Source organism: Schistocerca serialis, chromosome 8, assembly GCF_023864345.2.
Source record: "Schistocerca serialis cubense isolate TAMUIC-IGC-003099 chromosome 8, iqSchSeri2.2, whole genome shotgun sequence".
NCBI classification, from domain to species: domain Eukaryota; kingdom Metazoa; phylum Arthropoda; class Insecta; order Orthoptera; family Acrididae; genus Schistocerca; species Schistocerca serialis.
In genome coordinates, this window is record NC_064645.1 from 505944275 (window position 1) to 505960032 (window position 15758).

General features: G+C 43.9%; 1 protein-coding gene, 1 non-coding gene and 1 pseudogene across 2 annotated transcripts in view; 1 reads left to right on the forward strand and 2 right to left on the reverse strand.

The window, feature by feature from the left end:
* LOC126416672 (centrosomal protein of 104 kDa) overlaps nt 1–15758 on the reverse strand; it is a 412118-nt gene that overhangs the window by 371667 nt on the left and 24693 nt on the right. The window contains exon 2 of the mRNA XM_050084474.1: nt 3872–4036. Coding sequence (XP_049940431.1) covers nt 3872–4036 — 165 coding nt within the window. The remainder of the gene's footprint in view (nt 1–3871; nt 4037–15758) is intronic.
* LOC126417859 (5S ribosomal RNA) lies at nt 80–197 on the reverse strand (annotated as a pseudogene).
* Trnas-cga (transfer RNA serine (anticodon CGA)) lies at nt 3462–3536 on the forward strand. The gene has a single exon. It is a non-coding gene; the product is annotated as a tRNA-Ser (tRNA).

Below are 15758 nucleotides of genomic sequence, written 5' to 3' on the forward strand. Positions count from 1 at the left end.
TTTTCTTTGACCGGAGCCGCTACTATTCGGTCGAGTAGCTCCTCAATTGGCATCACGAGGTTGAGTGCACCCCGAAAAATGACAACAGCACATGGCGGCCCGGATGGTCACCCATCCAAGTGCCGGCCACGCCCGACAGCGCTTAACTTCGGTGATCTGACGGGAACCGGTGTATCCACTGCGGCAAGGCCGTTGCCTCCCGTTAATATAGTCACGTTAAATTGCTCGTTGATGTTTTTATGCTGTGTATTTTCTGTTTTTAGGGACCGTGTGTCAGGAAGGGTCACTAAGTTGTTCGAAAGCAATCAGACCGATCGCGGATCACGTTTTGCTGCTTGAGCATTGTATTCCGAACACAACCAACATCTTTAAATACGAAGATCAGTTCAATTTTGCTACCACTATTTAAGGTGTAAATTAAAGAGAATTTTCGCGGTCAATCTGCTTTTTGAACAATGGCGCTTTCATCACTACCCAAGGCCGAAGACACTCACCAGTCTGTAAGAGACAGCGATTTCGCTTTTCTTGCAGGAATTCATATTAATACTCAGAGAGATAACCAATATTTTCAGACGTCTGGAAGTGAATCCTAAACGTCATGCTACCGCTTCTGTGATGTATCCTTCCGACGGCAAATCTTAACTTCATGCACTGCATACTATTGCATACTTGCTCACTGATGCCCGATAAAGGATACATTACAATAAGCTGATCGTGAATAAGACATAAGAAGAAGAAGTGCAAGGTGCAGTAAAAACACTAGCATCAAACAAAGATAGCGTTAGCGGAGACCGGGCGAAGTGATTTCACGAGATTTAACCCGAATAGGGAACGATTTTGCTCATTGGCGAGCGACAAGTAACAGAGGACGTCGAAAAAGTACAAAGAAGTGCTGCTCGTTTTACATTATTGCGGAACAGGGCAAAGAGTGTCACGGAAATGAGTAGAAAAAGCGAGTTGGGGTGACAAATGGCAACCATTAAAACATAGGGGTATTTCGTTGTGGCATAATCTTTCCACGAAATTTCGTTCGCCTGCTTCCTCCTCCGAATATGAAAATATATTATTGTCGCCAACATAGGGAGAAATGACCATCGCAATAAAATAAGCAAAATCAGAGTTCGAACAGAAACATTTACGTGTTCGTTTTTCCCACACGTTGTTAGAGAGTGAAACGGTAAAGGAATAGTCTGGAGATGGTTCGATGAACGCTCTGCTAGGCACTTAAGTGTGAATTTCGGAGTAATCACGTAGATATTCGTGTAATGTACATCTGTAAGCAAGGAGCTTACTGATCTGAAGGAAACACTCCAAGATAACCAGACGAGTATCCATGAATCTGAATGGCTACAATCACGTGCTCCGATGTCAGGAAGAGCACAATGTGACCCGGCAGATCTTGACGTGAACTCATCACCTCATATGCAAAGTATGCATGGGGCGATGACAAATTATGCTACAGTGATATTAGAAGAAAAACTGATTAAACTTAGAGAATTCCGAGTCTTTACCAAATAAAAAGAGCATTCGTAGGGTCATATTGATATGAACTTTTAGAGATTTACTTCTGATCCGTGGTAAAAATTGCTGTTTTGAAGAGCGCGCCGCAGCGCGTAGTGTGAAGCAGTTGCCCTCCGTTTCTGCCGGCGGCGCCGCTGGCAATCCCAGCTTTGGTGTCTCCCTCTGGTGGGAAAGGGGAAAAGTTGCCTGTTCACGTGCATTTAAGGGGCGATATGAGTTCGCCAGTCGATCAGTTGAGTCAGTCGGAGTGAGTCTGGTCAGTTGGTCAGCCGGGTCTGTGTGGGGGCAGACAGTGTCTGTCTGTCGTCCGGAGTGCTAGTATGTGTTAGGCCGCCAGTCTGCTCAAGTTTCCTCAGGCAATGGGCATTGGCGGTTGGATCGATTGGTTGATCGGTCGGGCACTGAGACACGAGATGACTAGTCCGCCTGGAGCGTCGGCGCATGTGAGGTCGCCACGTCAGTCCAGTGGGCGGCGCTGTATAGCGGGGGGTAGTGGCTTCGCGGCCGACACGACAGCAACAGGAGTCAACCCACGACGTCGGTCTGGCCGGTGCGAGCTGCGACGCCGTGAGACGGGAGATCGGCGCGCCTTCCTGCGTCCGTTGAAGCGGCTGGCAGCGGACGGTTCGGGAGAGCGTTTTGGGGGGTGCTGCGCCAGGTCTTCGCCAGACATCACAGTTTATTAGAAGTTAAGTGATTCGTGATCTGTCGTTTCATTTACTTGTTAAATTCTACTTGTTTTCTTGGTCAGTCTCTCGTTCCCAGCTTGCTCGTCTGTCTCTCGTCCGCATTTGTTAAGCAGTTAGTGTCTGTCTGTCTGTCTGTCTGTCGGTCTGCCGTACGATAATAGCTGCCTCTGCCACGTTTGTCGGATTCGGTGTTAACGAATTTATTGCTTAAGGTGTAAAGGCCGAATTCCTGAAATATGTTTTTATCTTGCCTATCATCTTGAGAGGCGGTATATATGTAATGTAGAGCATGTTTGAACATTTTATGTAAGACTGCATTTCATAGGTTTTTATTTAAATGGTCATTTTAGTATATAAAGTTGCCACCCTTTTACCGTAAGAGTTCTTTTAAAAACAAGTTGCACTTTCGGTGGCAAATAATTTTTAATATGAGTAATTTGTACCATTTCCATCCCTCATACGGGGTGCATAGTTTATGTATTTGTGTGAGTTGCTAAAATTTTTAGTTTAAAGCAATCTGGTGTGTTGCAGATTTGCACTAGTGTACTCTTTCAGAGGTTGTTGTGAGCGGTCGTGACTACGGCCGTGTTAAAAGGGAGCGGCAAGGTTCTCAGCCCGAAAGCTGATATTGTCAAAAAGGAAAAATTTTGTTATTTCTGCCTCAGAATAAATTGTAACTTGATATTTACAGGGTGCTTTCTGATTATAATTTTAAATCTGTTTTTAAAAAAAAGGGGTTTTAGGAATAAAAGTTTCCATTTATTGAAAATTTTTTTTTAAATTTGTTTCATCAGTTACCAATTGGCAACTACTTTCCACGCTCACATAGTGTGATTAAATGTGATAATTTTCTTGATGAATCGCTAGTAAATAAAGTAAATTCTTTAAGAAAAGATTTTGAAAGTAAAGTCACGGTGCAACTTCCTCGTTCGTGAAACGAAATACAGAATATAAGCAATGTGAGTAGAAACTTCCTGGCAGATTGAAACTGTGTGCCGGGCCGAGACTCGAACTCGGGACCTTTGCCTTTCGCGGGCAAGTGCTCTACCAACTGAACTACCCAAGCACGACTCACGCCTCGTCCTCACAGTTTTACTTCTGCCAGTATCTCGTGTCCTACCTTCCAAACTTTACAGAAACTCTCCTGCGAACCTTGCAGAAGTAGCACTCCTGAAAGAAAGGATATTGCGGAGACATGGCTTAGCCACAGATACTGGCAGAAGTAAAGCTGTGAGGATGGGGCGTGAGTCGTGCTTGGGTAGCTCAGTTGGTAGAGCACTTGCCCGCGAAAGGCAAAGGTCCCGAGTTCGAGTCTCGGCCCGGCACACAGTTTTAATCTGCCAGGAAGTTTCATATCAGCGCACACTCCGCTGCAGAGTGAAAATCTCATCCTGGAATGTGAGTAGATTCTTATACACGGAGACACTACTCTCTGGACAGTTGATGCTGCTGAGTACTGTGGCACATATGAAGAATTTGATTTGCTGGAAGAGTAGCTGAGTAACCGTTGACAGTCCTCCCCACTCCTCGCCTCCTTCCCCCCCCCCCCCCCCCCACCTCCGCCCTAATGTCAGGGGGTGGGGAGATGAAAGGATTAATGAAGCAAAAACACAAGTTGAGTTTGCTGTGACTTGAGAGCCGGCAGAGCGTGTGGTACTCACGGATGAGGAACTGGTGGGCCAGGATCTGTATCCTGCTGACGACGGCCTCTGCGTGCAGCTGCAGCACGAGCTCCTGCGGGTAGGTGCAGGCCTGCGCGGACTGCCAGCCGCGCACCGTGGGCCCGTGCACGTTCAGCTCGGTGGCGCGGTGGTGCTCGTCCTCACCTGCGAACGCCGTCATCAGCCGCTCACTCTCCCTCCTGTGGCACACCTCTTTTATGAAGCGTTTTTTCCAAGTAAGTATCATTTTCAAACACGGCCGCTGCGTGGCTGCATTCCGCGATCTGTGCATACGAGCTGATTACATCATCTATTTAATTTATTTACTGGATCATTTGTGAAGCCTCTTGCCTTTTAGATACGAGGGCTGTTCAATAACCAATGAGCATAATTTCTGTACGGTCGTAATTCATGGCGCTAGAATTTATTTAACCTATGATTTTCTGGTAGCTTAGTGCTTAACAAACACGTGTACTAGTTTAATTGTTGGCACTCGGCTGTCAGAAGCGGGCAAGCTGAGGCATCTTCAGTATCGTCTAGGTACAGAAAAAAACCAACTGGTTAAAATCAATACCAGTATTTTTGTTCTGAATAACCGGCATTTTTCGGTATTTCTTTGGTCTCAGTTACGACGGTAATCCCAAAAGTAAGGTCTCCATTTCTTTATTACACTACTGGCCATTAACCATTAAAATTGCTACACCAATAAGAAATGCAGATGATAAACGGGTATTCATTGGACGAATGTATTATACTAGAACTGACTTTTGATTACGTTTTCACGCAATTTCGGTGCATAAATACTAAGAAATCACTACCCAGAACAACCACCTCTGGCCGTAATAACAGCCTTGATACACCTGGGCATTGAGTCAAACAGAGCTTGGATGGCGTGTACAGGTACAGCTGCCCATGCAGCTTCAACGTGATACCACAGTTCATCAAGAGTAGTGACTGGCGTATTGTGACGAGCCAGTTGCTCGGCCACCATTCACCAGACGTTTTCAATTGGTGAGAGATCTGGAAAATGTGGTGGCCAGGGCAGCAGTCGAACATTTTCTGTATCCAGAAAGGCCCGTACAGGACCTGCAACATGCAGTAGTGCATTATCCTGCTGAAATGTAGGGTTCCGCGGGGATCGAATAAAGGGTAGAGCCACGGGTCGTAACACATCTGAAATGTAACGTCCACTGTTCAAAGTGCCGTCAATGCGAAGAACAGGTGACCGAGACGTGTAACCAATGGCACCCCATACCATCACGTCGGGTGACACGCCAGAATGGCGATGGCCAATACACGCTTCCAATGTGCGTTCACCGCGATGTCGCCCAACACAGATGCGACCATCATGATGCTGTAAACAGAACCTGGATTCATCTGAAAAAATGACGTTTTGCCATTCATCGTTGAGTACACCATCGCAGGCCCTCCTGTCTGTGATACAGCCATAGTCTCCGTGCTGTTAGTCCATGCTGCTGCAACCGTCGTCGAACTGTTCGTGCAGATGGTTGTTGTCTTGGAAACGTCCCCATTGTGTTGACTCAGAGATCGAGACGTGGCTGGACGATCCGTTACAGCCATGCGGATATGATGCCTGTCATCTGGACTGCTAGTGATCCGAGGTCGTTGGGATCCAACACGTTGTTCTATTTCCCTCCTGAACCCACCGATTCCATATTCTGCTAACAGTCATTGGATCTCGACCAAAGCGAGCAGCAATGTCGCGATACGATAAACCGTAATCGCGATAGGCTCCTATCCGACCTATATGAAAAGCGGAAACGTGATGGTACGCATTTCCCCTCCTTACACGAAGCATCACAACAATGTTTCACCAGGCAACGCCGGTCAAGAGCTGCTTGTGTATGACAAATCGGTTGGAAACTTTCCTCATGTCAGCACGTTGTAGGTGTCGCCACCGGCGCCAACCTTGTGTGAATGCTCTGAAAAGCTAATCATTTGCATATCACAGCATCTTCTTCCTGTCGGTTAAATTTCGCGTCTGTAGCACGTCATCTTCGTGGTGTAGCAATTTTAATGGCCAGTAGTGTAGTACATAGACCTGTTTATTTCTACAATGGTTTACATCAGTTTACAGCTTGAACATTTAGTTATTTTTCGACATACCACTTCTGTCGATGCATTTTTGTAGACGCTGTTGCAGTTTTTGTATGCCCATGTCATACCAGCTCGCCGCTATGCTGTTCAGAAAATTATGAACCTCTTCTTCCACCTCGTCGTCGGAGGTGAATCACTTTCTGGCCAAATGTTCTTTTAACTTAGGGAACAGGTGATAGTCACTGGGCGCCAAGTCAGGACTACGGGGTGGGTGGGTGATTTTGTTCCACTGAAACTGTTGCAGGAGAGCAACTGTTTGCCGAGCGATGTATGGGTGAGCGTTGTCATGGAGAATGTGTACGTCCTTACTCAACATTCCTCTTCTCCGGTTCTGAATTACTCGTTTGAGTTTTTTCAGAGTCTCACAGCACCTGTCAGCGTTAATTGTTTTGGGCATAAAGTCGACCAACAATACCCCTTTCCGATCCCAAAAAACGGTTGTCATGACTTCACGGGCAGACTGTGGTTGTTTGAATTTCCGCGGCTTTGGCGAAGCAGGATGCCGCAACTGGCGTGATTGTTGCTCGGCCTCAGGTGTAAAGTGGTATGCCCAAGTTTCGTCACCCGTGACAATTGAGTCCAGAAAGTTGTCCTGTTCGGCTGCAAGGAGGTGAAGAAATGCGCGGGAAGCATCAAGTCGTTGCCGCATGTGGTCCTCAGTCAGCATGCGTGGCACCAATCTTGCCCACACCTTCCGGTAGTTCAAAGTTTCCGTTAAAATTCTGTGAGCGGTGCTTCGGGAAACCTCAGGAACCAACGTGCAGATATCATCCAGGGTAATGCGCAGACCGTCACGCATGCTTTGCTCAACCTTCAACTCTGTCGCCTCAGAAATTGACGGTCTCCCGCTCCTTTGTTCGTCGTGAATTTCGGTCCGACCAGCTACAAACTCTCTACACCACTTGCGAACATTTTTGACATCCATACACGACTCACCATACAATTCCGTCAGTTGGCGATTGATTTCAATCGGCGCAATGCCCTTTGAGTTCAAAAACCGAATAAGTGCACGCAATTCGCACTTGGCGGTAATATCCAATTGGAGCTCCATTCTCAACAGCTGCCTCAGCACAGCGTGCGCATGTTTTACCCACTGCGCGTAAAGCACTCTTCATAACAGTGTGACCAACTACCACGCAGAGTTCTGTACTTATAAGAAAATAGGAGACGTTACTTTTGGGATTACCCTCATACGAGGGCTGTTTAGTAAACAATGATCATAATTTTTGTACGGTCGTAGTTCATAGCGCTGGAATTTATTTAATCTTATGATATTCAGCTAACTTAGTGCTTAACAAATACGTGTACTAGTTCCATTGTTGGCACTTGGCTGTCAGAAGCGGGCAAGCTGAGACATGTTCAGTATCGTCTAGGTACGGGAAAAAACCAGCTGGTTAAAATCGATACCAGTATTTTAGTTCTGAATAACCGGCATTTTTCAGTACTTGTTTGGTCTCAGTTACAATAGGAGTTTTCCATTTTTTGCTAATAACCAGGCAAAAGACCGAAATATCTATTATAGCAGCATTGCTAAAATTTTTCGTTTTAAAGTAAATCTTTTTTAAAAAATAGGAGCAATTTTTATTTGTAAAGTTTACATTGCTTTCAAATAGTGTATTAGTATAGAAAATGAAAAAAGCGATCAGTGCTATTGTAAATACCATGTCAACAGAAACAAGCAACAAACACATGGCGAAAAGATTGGTACATCACTGCTAAGGCAATAATATGGCAGTTGTCATGCGTCGTTAAAGTACGCGTGTGTGTGCAGGGCGCAAGGCGTCTCCCGTATGATTTGTACGGTATTTTCTCACTGTCGTCACCTTTCATTCATTGTACGGCGAATGGCACCTACCATAGTACGGAAATATCTTTACGAAGTGACGTGGCAATGAAGTACAGTGGTTCATTTGCTTTAAAAGATTAAATTTTTGTCTGCAATTTCTACGAAATAACAGAAGAGGAAGGAAATTACGGTAACAGTAACAAATTGAAATTTGAACAATTCATTCACATTATACAATAAAAACAAATGTAGCTGATCTGTTGCCTGTGTCTACATAAAGCCTTTATCTGTTTGTAGCCCTTGAAAACGCCCAAATTAACACGAAAAACCTCAACCTTAATTTTCACCCCAAATAGTGGTATGATCCCTGATTACAACACGGGTTTTGAGGAAAGTTTAAAAGAATTAGAATCAAAATGAGAATATTAGTGATTTTCTTGTAGTATTTAACCACGTATCACTTATCGAGATAAGCAGTGAACGGTGGACGGACTAAGCTTTCTTTTATTTGCCTAATTAATTTAATATTTTCATTCTATGTATTTTGAAACCGAGTGAACTGAAATTTTTAAATTATTGTTCGATTTCTTCGTTTATTAAAGGAAGTAATAGGAACAAAAAACTGAAAATTTGTTATTTCAGAAACCAGTTATTCTGAGCGGTTTTAACAGTCAAGCTGAAATGGCGTCGAAAAAAAAAAAACGATATGACCGAAAACCGGTTGTTTCAGCGGAAATCGCCATCCTTAGCTATCGCCTACCGCAGAAATGAAGGTGACGGCCGATGAACAATACGCAGCTTTGAATCGTCTCAACACCTCTCCAGCTGAGCTCCATGCCATGTTAATGGAGAGTCTGTTCTGTTCTACTGCACAGACCAAAAATGGTTTAAATTGATTTAGAGGGGAGACAATCAATTTCAGATGAAGGTGGACCCAACGTTCCATGTACTGCTTAGCAAACAGAGATTCGCTACAAATTCATACGTACCCAAAGCCTCACAGACAAATGAAAACTAAGCGAAGCCGTAATTACGCCACTGACCATTAAAATTGCTACACCACGAAGATGACGTGCTACAGACGCGATTTTAACCGACAGGAAGAAGATGCAGTGATACGCAAATGATTAGCTTTTCAGAGTATTCACACAAGGTTGGCGCCGGTGGCGACACCTACAACGTGTTGACATGAGGAAAGTTTCTAACCTATTTCTCATACACAAACAGCAGTTGACCCACGTTTCCTGATGAAACGTTGTTGTGGTGCCTCGTGTAAGGAGGAGAAATGCGTACCATCACGTTTCCGACTTTGATAAAGGTCGGATTGTAGCCTATCGCGATTGCGGTTTATCGTATCGCGACATTGCTGCTCGCTTTGGTCGAGATCCAATGACTGTTAGCAGAATATGGAATCGGTGGGTTCAAGAGGGTAATACGGAACTCCGAGCTGCATCCCAACGACCTCGGATCACTAGCAGTCCAGATGACAGGCATTTATCCGCATGGCTGTAACGGATCGTGCAGCCATGTCTCGATCCCTGAGTCAACAGATGGGGACGTTTGCAAGTCAACAACCATCTGCACGAACAGTTCGGCGACGTTTGCAGCAGCATGGACTATCAACCCGGAGACCACGGCTGCAGTTACACTTGACGCTGCATCACAGACAGGAGCGCCTGCGATGGTGTACTCAACGACGAACCTGGGTGCACGAATAGCAAAACGTCATTTTTTCGGATGAATCCAGGTTCTGTTTACAGCGTCATGATGGTCGCATCCGTGTTTGGCGACATCGCGGTGAACGCACATTGGAAGCGTGTATTCGTCATCGCCATATTGGCGTATCACCCGGCGTGATGGTATGGGGTGCCATTGGTTACACGTCTCGGTCACCTGTTCTTCGCATTGACGGCACTTTGAACAGTGGACGTTACATTTCAGATGTGTTACGACCCGTGGCTCTACCCTTTATTCGATCCCTGCGAAACCCGAGATTTCAGCAGGATAATGCACCACCGTATGTTGCAGGTCCTGTACGGGCCTTTCTGGATACAGAAAATATTCGACTGCTGCCCTGGCCACCACATTTTCCAGATCTCTCACCAAGTGAAAACGTCTGGTGAATGGTGGCCGAGCAACTGGCTCGTCACAATGCGCCAGTCACTACTCTTGATGAACTGTGGTATCGCGTTGAAGCTGCATGGGCAGCTGTACCTGTACACGCCATCCACGCTCTGTTTGACTCAATGTCCAGGCGTATCAAGGCCGTTATTACGGCCTGAGTGGTTGTTCTGGGTAGTGATTTCTCAGGATCTATGCACCGAAATTGCGTGAAAATGTAATCACATGTCAGTTCTAGTATAATATATTTGTCCAATGAATACCCGTTCATCATCTGCATTTCTTCTTGGTGTATCAATTTTAATGACCAGTAGTGTAGTTACGAAGGCTATGCTTGAAGCGTTCAGCGAGTTCAAAATTCTACCGACTTGACAGAAAACCCTAAGAAGTTTTGGTCGTATGTCAAATCAGTAAACGAAGCGGATCCGGCTGCCCAGACACTCTGTGTCTATACTGGCATTAACAAAGAGGATGACATAGTAAAGACCGAAATGCTAAACTTTTTTTTCCAAACCTGTTTCACAGAGAATGATCGCATTTTAATTCCTCCTTTAAATCGTTGCACGAGCGGCAGGAGATTGATATCCAAATAAGTCAGCAAAAGACAGAAAAGCAACTGAAAGCGCTCAACAGAGGAAAGACCACTGGACCTGACGGAATACCAATTCGAATCTGTACAGAAATTAGCCCTCTTCGAGCAGCAGTGTACCGTATGTCTTTTGAGGAGCGAAGCGTTCCTAATGATTGAAAAAAAAAAAAAAATGGTCATTCCCATTTTCAAGAAGGATCGTCGAAAAAACGCATAAAACTATAGTCAGATGAAGAATATTGGAACATGATTAATGCTCACATGTTAGTATTTTATGATACTTGGGAGGATCGAAAATCTCCTCTGTAGCAATCAACATGAGCTCCGAAAACAATGATCGTGTGAAGCCCCGCTCGCTCTGTTCGTCCACAAGATCCAGAAAGCTGAGGGTACAGGCGCCCGCCCAGGTAGATGCCATGTTCCTTGACTTCTGGGTGGCGTTCGATACAGATCCGCAACGCCAAACAGCGTCCACGCCGGTGAGGGGGGGGGGGGGGGGGGGAGGGTTGCAGGAGGGGGTCGCCTCCTCTTCCCCCCCCCCTTGCTCTCAGGGAAAGGAAAAAACATATTGTAGTCACGTGTTTTTCTTTCAATAATAAGTATACTTTTTTAGTGGAGTATCAATACTATGGTCTAGTATTTTAGTAGGAGAACAAAGTTTTTAACAGTGTCAGAACTGGAACTTTTTTATGGCTACTGCCTGCCAGGTCACCACTCGCCTTCCAAAATATTTAGTCCATGCCCTTCCACGCCCTCTGCAAACTATCACATGGGCACCCTTGGCACTGCCACCTAGTTAACAAAATACGAGCGTACGGAATGTCACATCAGCTGCGTGACTGGATCGAAGAGCTTCTGACAGAAAACACAGAATGTCATTCCGAATAGAAACAAATCCTCAAATGTACAAGTAACTTCGGGCGTGCCACAAGGGAGTGTTACAGGACTATCACTTTTTACAATATATGTAAATGACTAGTAGATAACGTCGGAATTTCCATGAGGCATTTCGCGGATGATGATGTTGCTGTATACAGAAAAGGCAACTCTAGAAAACAGTAGCTAAATGCAGAACGACCTGCACAGGATCGACGCTTCGTGTGGGGAGTGGCAACTGACTTTCAGCAAATTGTATGGTTACATGATCGCAGAACAATCACCGGAAGCAGTTACACCCATAAAATATCTAGGAATATACGTAAGGAGCGATTCAAAGTGGAACATTCAGGTAAAAGTAATCTCTGGTGAGGCAGATGTCGGACCGAGGGTCATTGGAAGAACCCTCATCAAATGTACTCCATCAGTAAAGGAAGTAGGTGACAAGACTCTCGTTTGACCAGTGCTTTAAAATTTGCGCGTTACTCTGGGATATGCACCAGGTAGGATTGGTATAGGGAATAGAGAATCTAAAGAGAAACTGTACATTTTGTTATAGTTTCGTTTAGCATGCGCGAAAGCGTCAGTTGCAGTAGCAGACACTACAAGAAAGGCGTTATGCATCACGGTATGGTCTACTGTTAAAATTGCGAGAGTTTACTTTCCAAGAAGAGTCCCCAGTATAATGCTTTCTCCTAGGTACATCTCGGGAAAAGACCATGAAGATAAAGGGATTCGAACCGACACGGAGGCTTAGCAATAAAGGTTCTTTCCGTCAACCATACGTGGCTGGAACAGGAAAGGGGAAGTGACAGTAGTGCACAAAATTCCTTCCGCCACACACCGCAACGTGGCTTGAGGAGCTTAGATGTAGATGCAAATGTACGGAAGAAAACACCAACACACCTACTGTTATAGTGAGAGAGGAGGTAACCTTGCGAACACTTTCAGAAATACCGAGTTGGTGATAGGATATTTACACATGAGACGTGTTCGTGGGCGGTGAGTTCCAGGACTGCTCATTTCCAAACAGAAGGACATTCGCGAATAAGTCTGCACGGAATTGATATTAGACGTAGATATGGAGTTTCTTCAAAGGTAATCATTGCTGATGAAACTTGGCTTCATCATTTTGATCCTGAGAGCAAAAGCAAGATTCAGTGTGGAAATCTCCTACATCACTAACCTCGAAAAGAGCAAATGTGGTTGCTTCTGCAGAGAAATTTATGGTCATCTCATTTTTTGATATTAATGGAATTGTTTATCGTCATGTTGGAAAAATTGGAAATTTGTGGGAAGGTCTTATGGGACCAAACTGCTGAGGTCATCGTTCCCTAAGCTTACACACTACTTAATCTAACTTAAATTAACTTACGCTAAGGGATGACACACACACCCATGCCCGAGGGAGGACTCGAACCTCCGACTGGGGAGCCGCGAGGACCGTGACAAAACGCCGTAGACCGCGCGGCTACCCCGCGCGGCTATCAGCATGTTGTACCTCCACAGAAGTCGCTAACTGGACAATACTACAGGGATATCCTGAAAACTTTGCAAGTCCGTATCAGGCGCGAAACAGCACGTACCTGTGAAACCAGCTGGGTGCTGAACCACGATAATGCACAGCCGCATACTGCACATTTTGTTATTGAATATCTTTCACAAATCAGTGTGAAATATATCTATTATTATCCCTATAGTCCTGATTTAGCTCCTTGTCACTTTCTTCTATTCCCTAACCGAAGGTGCATCTTTCGTATGAGGCAATCAAGAAGGTGGTCAAAATTTTGTATTCCCTCTTATAATTTACTGTACAGTATCATGCACTTGTTGAGTTTCTTAACAAAATGTAGAATGTTCAACCATCATCACACACAACAAGCTTTTAAACAATGACTCCCCTTAGGGCCAAAACAAAGGAATCCCATTTTTATCAGTCTATAGACATAATGTGAAATTTATCTGTGACAACTATGCTATATACGCTCGGAATTTCGAAAATGTTCGCAGTTTCTTCCACTGGATATATTTATTGCATTATACCTTGTATTTCTATATCGTTAAGGTAACCACTGGATAATAGTGGTGTGGTAATCAAAAATGTGCAACTGGTGCTGTATTTTAATTCCAAGTAATAATGAATCACTTGAAAATTGCTAGAGCTGAAACTGCAATAGGAAGTAAAAGAACAGTCATGTAGGGAAAACGTTAACACTGAGACAACTGTACATAACTGTGACTTGCATTAATAGAAAAATTACCCGACATTTGTTGACTAAATGTATACTGCCGAATATGTGGCCCTATTTCTTATGTGTTTCCGCTTTAAGAACGTTAATAACGATACACTGAGTTCTTTTAGCCAGAAAGTCTTCAGTCCAATTGTACACTTATTCAGACATTCAACATGCACGTATTTTATTTACTGGGCGACAATACTCGATTTGAATAGAAGGCTTTCTGTGCGTCAAAAAACGCTGCATCAGCCCGAGCTTCACCATTTACTGTCTTCTGCATCCCATGAGTGAGCAAAGTAAGCTGGGTTGTCCGCGATCAGTACTTTAAGGAACCACGTTGATTACTACATTGTTGCTCGGTCTCTAGAAAAGTCATCATGCGCAAGCATAATGTATGTTCAATAACTGTGTTAGAAACTGACGTCAGTGAAATAAGGCACACGCCCAGAGCTGTAGACTGGAACGAGCTGCTCCTTTTTACAAACACATGGCAGGAGTCGTTGATCCAGCGACCTACGTGCTATAAGAATGGCCGGATTCTCCGTATATTCAATATGGAATTAAATTCCTCATTTATGTGGCCATATTGACCATAGTTGCTTTACAATTTCTGGCGTATTTTTGTTCCGTCGTTCTAATTACAAGAAAATACGTGTTTTCTCACCAGCCGCGTTTCGCCTTATTGAAGTAAAGCATCATCAGAGGTCTGTAACTAAAGATATTTCCAGTTTGATTTGTTTTCTACCACGAACAACAGTTCCTTAACAAACTGTTGGTTTCTACTTACTGTTGTTTCTCCTTGTTTTTTGGTTGGCATCAGGAAATGCTGTCTGCTAGCACGTCTTTGCTTACTTTCTTCGTTAGATACTGATATTTGTGCTCTAATTTTATACTGCTTTACATAACTATGCATTTTTACGTTTAACAAAGCACAGTTTCGTACACCACAGTATAATATTAATTTGTATACTTCTGTGTGTGTGCGTTGTTTTGTGGGGTTGTCAACATTTCCACTAGTTCTTCTTTCATCTACCCATTTTTTTCATTCTCTGTAGTTCATTATATGCTTGTTGTTCCGTTTGATGTAGGAGTAATGAAAAAATACTGATGGAGTTTTCTTTGTGAGTAGTTGGAAGAAGAAGAAGTAAAGATGAGTGGACATAAGTGTATAGTTGTTTGATGGAGAGTAAATTGAAGAAGAAAGGTTTGGGGCAAGAAGTGAAATGAGAGTGGGGGGGGGGGGGGGGGGGGGGGGGGGGGCGGGGGGCGGGGGTCTTGACAGAGAGAGTGAAGGGTGGAAAATGCCATTTTCTTTTTCGTGTGATTCTTCAATTATTTTACATGTTCTCTGGTTTTCAATGTTTATTTACTTATTGAACAGCTGTTTTTTTTGTGTTAATGCTTTATGTATATAGAAATTTTCTTGGGAAGCGAGGAGGTGTACGTCTTTACTGATTCTTACGATATTCATATCTTTTTCATTAGTGCTTGGTCTGTGGTATTTCTGTTGAAGATGGTCTCCAAATGTCGAATGATTTGTACCGTATTTCAGTGCTCTGATGTGTTCTTTATATTTTGTGTCAAATGTCCTGTCAGTCGTTCCAGTGTATATTTTTTCACAGTCTTTGCAACTGATAGATACCAGATTGTGTTTCTGTTATTACTTGTTTGTTTGGTAAGCAATGTTTAAGCTATGTTTTTTGAATATGTTGCCCATTTTATGTGTGAATTCCTTATGGTAGATCATTGTATGCAATTTTCTTTGGTCGTGTAGATTTTATGTGTTGACGTGGTTTGGTTAGTTTTCTTCATTATTCGTGTCTTTATTTTTCTGTTCAGTTTGTCTACCAGTGCATTTTTATGTCAATTTTAATTCTGTTTGTTTTACAATGGCCAGCTCTTTTTGGTAATCAGATATGTTTAGGAGGATGCTGTTCAGTCTGTTTAGCATGTATCTGACTGCTGCCTGTTTTTGATTCTGCAGTTGGTTTGAGGTTGCATTTAAGATAGTGCTACTTGTCGTGTGTTATCTGAGGCCAGACAAACGTGTGGTTCCTGAAGAGGGGCAGCAGCCTTTTCAGTAGTTGCAAGGGCAACAGTCTGGATGATTGACTGATCTGGCCTTGTAACAATAACCAAAACGGCCTTGCTGTGCTGGTA